Here is a 13,430-nt window from a genome sequence, read left to right as displayed (position 1 = left end):
TGGTAAAAGAGCGAGTCCATATTATGGCAAGAATAGCTCAAATAAGCAAAGAAAACCAACAGCCCATCAAGACATGAAGGTCAGTCAATCTGGGAAATTTCAAGAACTTTTAAAGTTTCTTCAAGTGCAGTTGCAAAAACCTTCAAGTGCTGTGATGAAACTGGCTCTCATGAGGACTGCTACAGGACAGGAAGACACAGAGTTACCTTTGCTGCAGAGGATAAGTTAATTAGAGTTACCAGCCTCAGAAATTGCAGCCCATATAAATGCTTCCCAGAGTTCAAGTAACAGACACATCTCAACATCAACTGTTCAGAGGAGACGGCGTGAATCAGGTCTTCATGGTCGAATTGCTGCAAAGAAACCAGTACTAAAGGACACCAATAAGAAGAAGAGACTTGCTTGGACCAAAAAAACACTAGCAATGGACATTAGACCGGTGGAAATCTGTCCTTTTGGTCTGTCGTGTCTTTGTGAGATGCAGAGTAGGTGAACGGATGATCTCGGCATGTGTGGTTCCCACCATGAATGGAGGAGGTGTGATGGTGCTGTACTGGTGACACTGTCTGTGATTTATTTAGAATTCAAGGCACACTTAATCAGCATGGCTACCACATCATTCTGCAATGATACGCCATCCCATCTGGTTTGCTCTTAGTGGGACTAGCATCTGTTTTTCAACAGGACTATGACCCAAAAACACCTCAAGGCTGTGTAAGGGCTATTTGGCTAAGAAGGAGAGTGATGGAGTGCTGCATCAGATGACCTGGCCTCCACAATCACCCGACCTCAACCTAATTTAGATGGTTTGGGATGAGTTGGACCGCAGAGTGAAGTCAAGACTGTTGGAAAAGCATTCCTTATGAAGCTGGTTGAGAGAATGCCAAGAGTGTGCAAAGCTATCATCAAGGCAAAGGGTGGCTACTTTGAAGAATCTAAAATTATATTTTGATTTGTTGAACACTTTTTTGGTTGCTACATGATTCCATATGTGTTATTTCATAGTCTTGATGTCTTCACTATTATTCTACAATGTAGAACATAGTCAAAATAAAGAAACACATTGTAATGAGTAGGTGTCTCCAAACTTTTGACTGGTACTGTAGGTGTTTGTTAATTTATATAATCTATATTTTATTTAAACATATCACTATCAGGTTGCTTTGTTTTGACGTTAAATATGATTTCATATACTTAAGTCAGTACCTGTTCCATCTAAGATGGTGGGCATTGACTACTGTACTAATATAGTGACAGATGCCTTCATTATTTTTAAGTCGATGAAGAACACATACATTGTATGCTGATGTAACCATTTCCCATTTCCCAACCATTTCAAGTACAATCTAAATGATGCTGAATCGGATTGTTTGTCGCCCTTCCATCAGGCCATGCAGATACTGTATATCCTGCTTTGATATATTGAGTTCAGGGGTCACAACAAATGCATGCATCTTTTTTTATTTTACTTGACTTTTGTGCTGAACCCAGGCCCTGCAGAGTGTGGTGAAATGGATACTTACAGGCTACGGTGCCCATTCCAGTTCTAGCCCGTTTAAAAGCCTGATATGCAGTAGGATCTGGCTGATGGCTTCACAGTGTGGCTAGTAATTGGAGATGGAGCAGTGCAGCTCTAAGTCATTACATGCTGATTCAGTGGTGTGATGCAAGGCCTATTCACACGAGCTCCATGTCCATCTATACACTCCACATTATCTACTTCTTTGAGGATACTTCTCTGGGTTTCTTTTTTTTGCTATGGATAAGCCTATTAAAACTCCCTATCAAACAAATAGGGATTTATAAAACAACCCTGTTCACACACAATTATAATGAAATACTAACTAGGAAGAGTATAATTAATTTGCCCCAATGATCAAAACAGAAAGGGAACTTTTTTCATCATGACATAACACTTGAACATTCTATTTCAAGGTCTGCTTGTAAACTGCTTATAACCATTAATTACATATTTTGTTAACCATATACATGCGTAAGCCTGATCCTCTCCATCATAATTTATTTATACATATACAAATGACATTGAATGATTTACAAACCGTTATAATACTTAAACTATTAAATAATGAATCCTAAGCAGTTTAAATGCAGACCTCCAAATAAAGTGAACCCATACACCCAACCATATTCAGCCAGCAGTTGTGCGCTGAGGATTTTTCCACCCTGATTTCATAAAGGAGTAGCCTGTGCCCTGACTCTCAGCTAATCTAGGAGTTATGAAGCTTGTACTGAGGCAGTGCCATTGCACCACTAAATCCATGTAAATCCTGTGTGACGAGGAAGTATGAACATGCGCCGTGTGTTAACAGTACACCAGGAAGTGCAAGCTGAAGGAACTTCCCCCTTCCCCCCTCTTTTCTGTTGTTCTTTGCTGTCCCTTGAACTCTAATCTAGTTTGCGGCCAGTGGACACTACCAGCCTCAAGAGTGGCACTACTCTCATGTCCACAATGCCATCCTGGGCCCCTTTGGAGAGCTGATGATGGAGGACGACCTCATCCGCATTGAGAAGCAAATCGAGAACCTGCAGGTCATGCATAAGGTGACGGAGGTGGAAAAGGAACTGGAAGAGTTGGAGCGAGAGCTTCAACAACTTCTTCCCGTGTCTGCCGCCCTCAACCAGGAGCACTTCTATATCAACCCCAAGCAAGTTCATGGGCAAGCGGAAGATCTGCCAGCCTGGTGCAGCAAAATCTCAACGCTGCTCAAGAGCATGGCTATTCTCCTGGCCACCCTGGGAGGCAAGACAATAGACATCTTGGATTTGATATCTCCCGGATATGCTCAGGAGGAAGGGAGTAACAATAGGATGGGCCAGATGACCCCAGCAGGATCCATTGCCACTGGGGTCATCGGACGATCCCAGTCGTTCTCCACTAGGGAGGAGGTGGAGAAGGAGATCAAGCAGTGTGGCGTCTCTGTGAAGAACCTGAAGGCCAACTATGAGATTCAGAACCAGTTCCAGTTTGCTGATGACAAAACGAACCGGGTGTACAAGCGCAAGAGGTCCCTCCCTGCGGTGAGCGAGTCCAGTTATCTCCCCGAGCCGATTCAGGAAGATGAGGTCCTGTGTTCCCCTGCAGAGGTCCTCCAGTCCCCTAACAATGGAGACTTTTCTCCAGTCCAGGAATCTCTGCCTCTGGTGGAGGAACCTGTAATCATGCCATCTCATGCTCCTCTTACATACCAGTCTTCTGATGTGATCCCTCAGTCTGATCAGTTCAACCAGGTTCTGTCTACAGACCCTATACTGAACCACGAGCAGCTGACCCGGAGCCTGGAGGTGCAGACGGACATGAGCTACGTCCAAGAGTGCATTGAGATGAGGAAGGAGCGGATCGTCTTCTTGTTCCTGGAACACTGGAGAAAGTACACCCTCTCAGAGTCCTACAGGCCAAAGTACACAGCCGAACAGGGAAGTCTAAGGGTGGGTCTGGACGACTATAACCGGTTCACCGCTGATCTGGAAGGAGACACACCGAGTGAGGATGACAAAACACTCCTATTCATGAAGTCCAGGCAAGTGGTAGGGAACCTGATTGGCCACTGGAGGACCATCATGAGCCAGGTGCCCACTCGCCAGATCCGCCGGCTCAGTCGGGCCCAGATGATCTACTGGCCGGAGCATTTCCTGCCACACGTGAATGGAGCACCGGTCAGCTACGAGACCCTAACCCTAGACCTCTTTATGCTGGGCTACTTCCAACTCCTAGAGATGAGCATGTCACGCAGCGAGCGCAAGTTCCGCCACCTACTGTGCTACGAGATGTTTGACCGCCTCGGAAGCTACAGCTGGGAGCTGATTCGCCAGTTCCACCGTGAGGTCATGGAGGAGATTGAGCAAGGGAAGCGGGACTGGGCGGACAGCTTTGAAGACATTAAGCAAAAGTACTTTGGTGATTCTGCGGATGGGGGAGGAATGATGACCGCCTCGCTACTTTCAATTGCTCCTGAGGTGTCGGTAGTGCCAGTCCAGGTGCCGTTGCCTGCCCCAGAACCAAACATGTATTTGCCTTCGATTGCTGTACAGGATAGTGTCCAGCTTACTGCTCAGGACTGCATTAACCATGCAGAGCAGAGTGCAGTGAAGGACACTGTGGAGGACACTGTTCAGGCAGATGTGAACACTTCTGAGCCGAGTCCAACGAATGGGCCTATTCAGGATGCTGTGAAGACTGAAAGTGTAGCACAAGAGAGTGTTCCAAAAGACACAGTTCAGACTTCTGTGCAGGATTCAGCGCAGAAAACTGGGCAGGATACTGTTCAGGAGGCTTTGCAAGACTCAGTAGGCCAGGTTGTGACAACTGAGACCACAGTACAGAGTGTAGGGAAGTGTGTGACGCAGGACATTGCACCTGCTCCACTTCAAGTCACCATAGTCACACCCATATATGAACCTCCGCACAGAGAAGAGCCCAATGAAGACTCAATCAAACTGATCTACGAACTGAAAGAGTTCAGCAATGAGGAGATCAGCAGGTACATTGAGCGCAGCTTTGCCTTCTGGAAGGAAAAGGAAGCTGAACTGTTTGATATCTGACCATCAGCGATAAGCAGAAGATATGTGGAATACTCTTTACACAAAAGTGTTAGGCTAAACATGCTTGGACAAAGCAGGCAACAAAGCCACGAGGGAAAGTGTCAAGGAAACTATCCTCCTATGTTGAACATGCTAGGGAGAGAGCTAATCTGTGTTTTAGCCTTGAGGCCTCAGATAACACAAGGAACTGTGACATGGTTTCAGTAAGGAAAGGAGCATCCAGCCTGTGATTGGATGTCCGGCAGTCAAATCACTTTGTCTTGTCAACCACTGATATGCAAAAAATGATGAGATGTAATGATACAGTGGAAGAGGGAGTGCTCTAAATGCACTACCAGCAATGACTCCCTGAATTCTAATTAGTCTTTGGAACAAATATTCTTTATTCCAAGTTTCTTATCTATTATTGGTTTGCTACAGTAGTTCTTTGATATCCAAAGACAGGCCCTAATGTAGTGTGTGAGGTGGTTTTTCATCCAAATGTAATATAACATGTTATACATAAGCAAGTCCGTTTCATAATGCAACCTACTGTATGTAACATAATTTGATCAAACAGGAATAATGCAGATTTTTTTTAACGTGATAATGTAGAGGAGAGTTGGGCGAGGTGCCCCCTGACACCCCCCCCCCCAAGAAACTGCACCCGTGGCATGCTCGAGTGTCATTCTAATGATATTTATTAGAGGTCGACCGATTAATCGGAATGGCCGATTAATTAGGGCCGATTTCAAGTTTTCATAACAATCGGAAATTGGTATTTTTAGGTGACGATTTGACGATTTTTAAAAATATATAAAAATAAAAAAATCCTTTATTGAACTAGGCAAGTCAGTTAAGAACACATTCTTATTTTCAATGACGGCCTAGGAATGGTGGGTTAACTGCCTCGTTAAGGGGCAGAACAACAGATTTTCACCTTGTCAGCTCAGGGGATCCAATCTTGCAACCTTACAGTTAACTAGTCCAATGCAATAACGACCTGCCTCTCTCTCGTTGCACTCCACAAGGAGATTGCCTGTTACGCGAATGCAGTAAGCCAAGGTAAGTTGCTAGCTAGCATTAAACTTATCTTATAAAAAACAATCAATCATAATCACTAGTTAACTACACATGGTTGATGATATTACTAGATATTATCTTGCGTCTCCTGAGTTGCATATAATGTGACTAAGCATACAAGAATACAAGTATCTAAGTATCTGACTGAGCTGTGGTAGGTAGAAGCGGGTTCGTAAACATTCATTCAAACAGCACTTTCGTGCGTTTTGCCAGCAGCTCTTCGTTGTGCGTCAAGCATTGCGCTGATTATGACTTCAAGCCTATCAACTCCCGAGATGAGGCTGGTGTAACCGAAGTGAAATGGCTAGCTAGTTAGCGCGCGCTAATAGCGTTTCAAACGTCATTCGCTCTGAGCCTTCTAGTAGTTGTTCCCCTTGCTCCGCATGGGTAACGCTGCTTCAATGGTGTCTGTTGTCGTTGTGTTGTTGGTTCAAGCCCAGGGTGGAGCGAGGAGAGGGACGGAAGCTATACTGTTACACTGGCAATACTAAAGTGCCTATAAGAACATCCAATAGTCAAAGGTTAATGAAATACAAATGGTATAGAGGGAAATAGTCCTATAATTCCTATAATAACTACAACCAGAAATATATTAGGTTAAAACTTCTTACTTGGGAATATTGAAGACTCATGTTAAAAGGAACCACCAGCTTTCATATGTTCTCATGTTCTGAGCAAGGAACTGAAATGTTAGCTTTCTTACATAGCACATATTGCACTTTTACTTTCTTCTCCAACACTATTATGCATTATTTAAACCAAATTGAACATGTTTCATTATTTACTTGAGGCTAAATTGATTTTATTGATGTATTATACACTGCTCAAAAAAATAAAGGGAACACTAAAATAACACATCCTAGATCTGAATGAATGAAATATTCTTATTAAATACTTTTTTCTTTACATAGTTGAATGTGCTGACAACAAAATCACACAAAAATTATCAATGGAAATCAAATGTATCACCCCATGGAGGTCTGGATTTGGAGTCACACTCCAAATTAAAGTGGAAAACCACACTACAGGCTGATCCAATTTTGATGTAATGTCCTTAAAACAAGTCCAAATGAGGCTCAGTAGTGTGTGTGGCCTTCACGTACCTGTATGACCTCCCTACAACGCCTGGGCAGGCTCCTGATGAGGTGGCGGATGGTCTCCTGAGGGATCTCCTCCCAGACCTGGACTAAAGCATGGATGGAGCGAGACATGATGTCCCAGATGTGCTCAATTGGAATCAGGTCTGGGGAACGGGCGGGCCAGTCCATAGCATCAATGCCTTCTTCTTGCAGGAACTGCTGACACACTCCAGCCACATGAGGTCTAGCATTGTCTTGCATTAGGAGGAACCCAGGGCCAACCGCACCAGCATATGGTCTCCCAAGGGGTCTGAGGATCTCATCTCGGTACCTAATGGCAGTCAGGCTACCTCTGGCGAGCACATGGAGGGCTGTGTGGCCCCCCCAAAGAAATGCCACCCCACACCATGACTGACCCACCGCCAAACCGGTCATGCTGGAGGATGTTGCAGGCAGCAGAACGTTCTCCACGGCGTCTCCAGACTGTCACGTCTGTCACATGTGCTCAGTGTAAACCTGATTTTATCTGTGAAGAGCACAGGGCGCCAGTTGCGAATTTGCCAATCTTGGTGTTCTCTGGCAAATGCCAAACGTCCTGCACGGTGTTGGGCTGTAAGCGCAACCCCCACCTGTGGACGTCGGGCCCTCATACCACCCTCATGGAGTCTGTTTCTGACCGTTTGAGCAGACACATGCACATTTGTGGCCTGCTGGAGGTCATTTTGCAGGGCTCTGGCAGTGCTCCTCCTGCTCCTCCTTGCACAAAGGCGGAGGTAGCAGTCCTGCTGCTGGGTTGTTGCCCTCCTACAGCCTCCTCCATGTCTCCTGGTGTACTGGCCTGTCTCCTGGTAGCGCCTCCATGCTCTGGACACTATGCTGACAGACACAGCAAACCTTCTTGCCACAGCTCGCATTGATGTTCCATCCTGGATGAGCTGCACTACCTGAGCCACTTGTGTGTGTTGTAGACTCAGTCTCATGCTACCACTAGAGTGAAAGCACCGCCAGCATTCAAAAGTGACCAAAACATCAGCCAGGAAGCATAGGAACTGAGAGTGGTCTGTGGTCACCACCTGCAGAACCACTCCTTTATTGGGGGTGTCTTGCTAATTGCCTATAATTTCCACCTGTTGTCTATTCCATTTGCACAACAGCATGTGAAATTTATTGTCAATCAGTGCTGCTTCCTAAGTGGACAGTTTGATTTCACAGAAGTGTGATTGACTTGGAGTTACATTGTGTTGTTTAAGTGTTCCCTTTATTTTTTTGAGCAGTGTACTAAGTTAAAATAAGTGTTCATTCAGTATTGTTCTAATTGTCATTATTACAAATATATTTTTTAAATTCGGCAGATTAATCGGTATGTGCTTTTTTGGTCCCACAATAATCGGTATCGGCGTTGAAAAATCATAATCGGCCGACCTCTAATATTTATACTAGTGCATTTTTAGGGTGTATGCTGTTTTGCCTTTATTAGTTAAACCTCTACACGAGATACACTATGCTATCATTAAGCAGACACACATACAGTAGGTTGTCCTCATTATATAGATTTGACAAATATTCCCTTAAAACTCTACAGTTACAATTGACTATCACTCTTTACTCTTGCATATACAGTTATTGATTATGAATAATAGCTTCATATTCAAGAATTATGATCACTTTTACTTCTACAAATTGATAACCAGATCAGGGTCATGTATTCCTTGTCCTCAGTTTCACACATAATGCTTGATGCACTAGTTGTTGCATGAGCTCAAAGGCAAGGAAAGTACAGTAGGTCTCCAGTGTTAGGTTCAAGTGTTACTCAATGGCTCACATGCTGTCTTTTTACCCCAGCCTGTGACCTTATCGGGTTGTACACATTGCACACCTTTTCTGTGAGGAGCCTGTTGATGATAGCAGGGTTTGTATTCAATGGGAATGAATTATGCTTTTGTTACGGTATTGTTTTGCATCAACACTTTCCCACGCTGATATAACAGCAAACGATTTGGTCAGCCGATTTAATTTTCATTCTTAAATCCTTCAGATTGCTGAAGAGGCATAGGGTAGAGTACAAATATATCCAGTATATCGTCACACTTATGTAGATATTGCAGTTTATACTTTTTGATGATTTATTATTCAAACGGTTTTGCATTTAGATGTGTGTTTTCTGCATTTTTTCCCCCATTTGTTACATAATTTGTTCCTATCAATAAAGTTTGAGTAAGTAACGTTTTGTTTGGTTTGTTTGACATTTGTATGCTTTGTTTAGGAGCAGGTCAAAGTCAAATTCATGAGGTGACAAGAAGCTGACCACTTCAGGGTATTATTCAGTGGGGTGCAATATTCCAAACGTTACAAATAAAAATGTAATGTGCAGAGCGGCTATAATTCCTTTTTGTTTTTGTTTTTACATGACAGAGGGCCTTGTATTTTCTACACAAAACATATCTATCTGATCGATGTGTAGCACCTACATGTAGCACCCTCCTTAATTACCCACAGACATTTACGTTCTTTTGTCATTAACGATCAACGGTCTAATCTTTCTGCCTGAAACATAAAACGTACTTTTCAAGAATCCCCTGTAGAGCCTGTTCATGATTGGTTCTCTACTGCCTTTTCAAAGGTCATGCAAAGCTCCCCGTTCCCAATTAGCCTAAACTGAGTAAGAGTATAGTGCGCTTAAAAAAACAAATTGTGCTTCCTTTCGCCCTACTGGAGTACTACACCAGTATGCACAACAAGGGAGCCAGTCGATGTGGGTATTTCTACATTTGTCAACCAACGTTTATTCCTCTACTGCGACAGACAGCCAAGGCAGCAAAGACACATTTTGTCATAGTGTTTTCTCGTCGTCCAGATTAAATTCCGCCCCCCTGGGCTAGTAACCCTCTTACTGTCACCTGCTGTCATGCTAGTGAGAGGTGGTTTATACTGAAGCCACAAGGAGGTTACTCCTTACAGTGGACAACTTCTGATCTACTTTAAGCCAATCAATCCGAGGTGGGAGGCACTCTCGTCTCGTGGTAACCATAGCGATAGGTCTATACATAGATTTGAGTACAGGATGGAGTCAAGATTGTAGACTGGGGACATGGTTGAGATTGAGGGTACTGTCTATATGTCCGGAAACCCAACAGACTATTATCTAAGGCAATTTATAAACGCAAACACCGGCCCCCCAGCCAAATATTGATTATTAATTTGGACAGAATGATTGTCAATTTACACAGAACAAAAATCTAAACGCAACATGAGGTGATGGCAGCGGATTAATGGCATGACAATGGGCCTTAGGATCTCGTAACGGTATCTCTGTGCATTCAAATTGCCATCGATAAAATGCAATTGTGTTCGTAGTCCGTAGCTTATGCCTGCCCATACCATAACCCCACCATGGGGCACTCTGTTCACAACGTTGACATCCGCAAACTTATCACCCACGCGACGCTGTACATGCTGTCTGCCATCTGCCCGGTACAGTTGAAACCTGGGTTCATCCATGAAGAGCACACTTCTCCAGTGTGCCAGTGGCTATCGAAGGTAAGCATTGGCCCACTGAAGTCTGTTACGACGCCAAACTGCAGTCAGGCCAAGACCCTGGTGAGGAAGACGAGCACGCAGATGAGCGTCCCTGAGACTGTTTCTGATCGTTTGTGCAGAAATTCTTTGTTTTGCAAACTCAGTTTCATCAGCTGTCCAGGTCGCTGGTCTCAGACGATCCCGCGGGTGAATAATCCGGATGTGGAGGTCCTGGGCTGGCATGGTTACAAGTTGTCTGCGGTTGTGAGGCCGTTTGGACGTACTGCCAAATTCTATAAAATAACAATGGAGTTTATAGTAGAGAAATGAACATTCAATTCTCTGGCAACAGCTCTGGTGGACATTTCTACAGTCATCATGCCAATTACACACTCCCTCAAAACTTGAGACATCTGTGGCATTGTGTTGTGTGACAAAACTGCACATTTTATAGTGTTCTTTTATTTCCCCAGCACTGTGTAATAAGCATGTTGTTTAATCAGCTTCATGATATGCCACACCTGTCAGGTGGTTGGATTATCTGGGCAAAGAAGAAATGCTATACTAACAGGGATGTAAACAAATTTGTGCACAAACTTGGAGCGAAATAAGCTATTTGTACGTATGGAACGTTTCTGGGATCTTTTACTTCAGCTCATGAAACAGGGGACCAACACTTTACATGTTGAGTTTATATTGTGCCTGTCGTTTTTCCCCGCTAACGTTACGAGTAACTTCATCCATTTGCCAACTGTTGCATTTATTATAATTATTTTAAAACAGTTTAACAATGTTGATGACCGTTGCAAGTTTAATATGGCAATATTTTTGTTTAACGTAATTAGAGGAATTTCCTTGCATCCCCTAAACAGCAATAGTTATTGTTACTCCTCCAGGTATGCATGTTAGAATGGATGCAAGCCGATATTGCGCGCTGAACGCCTATTCTGATGTGAGGCAATTAGTATCCAACCATGTCAATCTTGAATGGATGCTCTCCTGTTGTATTGGTAACATGAAACTGGCTTTGTCCCACTTTCCTTGCCTGTCTATCAAATGACCCCCCCCCCTCCACAAATGTTATAATTCCCTGGGGAATCATTAAACATGCAATGTGTAGAGATAAGCTTACCAGGATACTGTTGGATGGGGCCAGTGAAATGCTACGTGGGGGTGTGGTGTAATAGATCTGTAGCTATGTGAATATTAGAACTCCAAGATGGCTCCTCTCAGCCCCGCCTCCAATTACGACCTGAAAGAGGGGAGTCGGTCAAGTTTCAGGTGGTGTGTGCACACGCCTCTGTGTGCGTGCACGGTCCACAACCTGTCTGCAATGAGCTGGGTTTAAGTCGTGTTTAAAAATGTGTCTCTCTATGCCGCAGTCTGGCTGATAGTCTTTATACTAGACCTGGGTTCAAATACTATTTGAAAATGCTTTATCCTGTCTAGAGTGCCAGATGGGCAGGGTTTGCAGTTTTGCAATTACTCTATTGGTTACCTGGCACCAGGCAAGCTCAATCAAGCCCAGATAATACATTTGAAATGATTTCAAATAGTATTCGAAGCCTGGTCTGCTCTATACAATATTAATTTCCAGCACCACCTCAACATCAATGTATGTGAAAATGGCACGTTTCTATGTTTTGTAGTAAAAAAGATAGGGGAAGATAAGTGTTTCCAATGACATCATCAACCAATTCATTAGTAGGCAATGCCTATTCATAATTGGTTAAAATCCCATGATGCATACCGACATCATTGGAAATACTTCTCTTCCTGTATCTTGTTTTACTACAATACATAGAAAGGTGCTGTTTTCACATATGTTGATGTTGGGGTGGTGCTGGAGATGAAGTTGATGCTGAATCTAATTTATGCTTAATCCCATCAGGTGTGTCACCTTTGTGAGCTCCATCATAGAAACAAGAAAGGATGGGAAAGTCTCAGTTCCTGGGAGGCTAAAGGGATGACTATAGTAGTGGAGTTGGAGACGGGCAGGGACAGTGTTACCAGTGGGGCCCCATTATGACAGATGTTGGCTCCTGTGTGTTTGGTCCTCTGCAGGTGGACGAGGAGGCGGCGCGCCTGGCATCCATGCCAGCGTGGCGGAGGGACATCATGAAGAAAAAGCTTGATGAAGAGAAGTGAGTGAGAGACGGCGCCACCCCGTCCCATTCCTCCAATCAGGAGCCCTCGGGGTCTCCACTGTCACTCTGCTCTCTGATTTGTCCTCACTTCTGTCAATTTCTCTGGTTGTTTATGTCTGTCTGGTTAATGCTTTATTTCTTTTTTTCTGTCTTTTCCCCACCTCAAGTTCAGTTGGGTGGGTTGATTCTAAAATTTGCAAGTCATGTAGATCCTGAAATGTTTAGAGTATATAGCTAGCTACCTACTGTAACCGCTATACATTCTTTCCTGTAGTCATTAAGTAATGTAACATTTTGAATGCCATGGATTAATAATGTAATTACTTAAATTCCCCATTGTGCTTATCTTCTCCGGGACGGGCAGGGAGCAAAAAAGGTAAGAAATAAACATTTGTTATTATCATTGATGCCATATGGCATTTTTGGTTTCACATCATTGCTGATTGTTGATCAGAGTTAGTTCACTAACTCATCAATCCTGCTCCATGAAATACCATACATGCATTAAAGATATGGTTAAAACATCCATGAGGCATAAGTCTATTTACCTGGTATGTATTTATACATTACACCGTAACGTTGGTTTACCAGGTAGTTACCAGAAGTACCAAAAGTATCCATTGTTACCAGACCTGTGTCAAATACTTGAGCTGTGCTTGATTTGGTACAATGGAATAGTCCCAAACTCCCAGCTAATTCAAGAACACCTCAAATACTTCAATGTAACTTCTTGTTTTTGACCTAGGTCTGATTGTGATCTGGCCTGAAATTCAGAACCTGTTTTGTGCTTACATGCTACTCCTTGTACTCTGTGTCATTCCAAACATGGCAAGGAGTGTATTGATAGCTAAACAGACTGCTAAATGTGACCTTGTTATTCATACAACAGGGCCAAACCGAGCGAGCTGTACTGGGCTGGCCTGGTTACACATCTACCATAGTTTCTGGAACTGAGCTGGGAAGGACGATGTAAAAAATAAAATATCAGAGCAATCACAGTACGGTTCGTTTTGGTGCTATAGTGTGACTCAGGCAATTGATTCTTAATACCAGCTGAAACAGGACT

At 43.6% G+C, this 13,430-nt stretch overlaps 2 protein-coding genes across 2 annotated transcripts in view; both read left to right on the top strand.

Annotated features, from left to right (window-relative positions):
- espn (espin) overlaps positions 1-13,430 on the top strand; it is a 98,774-nt gene that overhangs the window by 82,803 nt on the left and 2,541 nt on the right. The window contains 2 exon segments of the mRNA XM_065020660.1: positions 12,282-12,363; positions 12,722-12,740. Coding sequence (XP_064876732.1) covers positions 12,282-12,363; positions 12,722-12,740 — 101 coding nt within the window.
- On the top strand, positions 74-12,274 carry LOC135572379 (espin-like protein). Its single transcript, XM_065020068.1, has 2 exons — positions 74-79; positions 2,416-12,274. Exons 1-2 carry the CDS (start codon positions 74-76, stop codon positions 4,558-4,560), a joined length of 2,151 nt encoding a protein of 716 aa, XP_064876140.1. The 3' UTR covers positions 4,561-12,274.

Source organism: Oncorhynchus nerka, linkage group LG7 (genome assembly GCF_034236695.1).
Source record: "Oncorhynchus nerka isolate Pitt River linkage group LG7, Oner_Uvic_2.0, whole genome shotgun sequence".
NCBI lineage: Eukaryota > Metazoa > Chordata > Actinopteri > Salmoniformes > Salmonidae > Oncorhynchus > Oncorhynchus nerka.
This window is presented reverse-complemented; position numbering and strand designations above follow the sequence as displayed.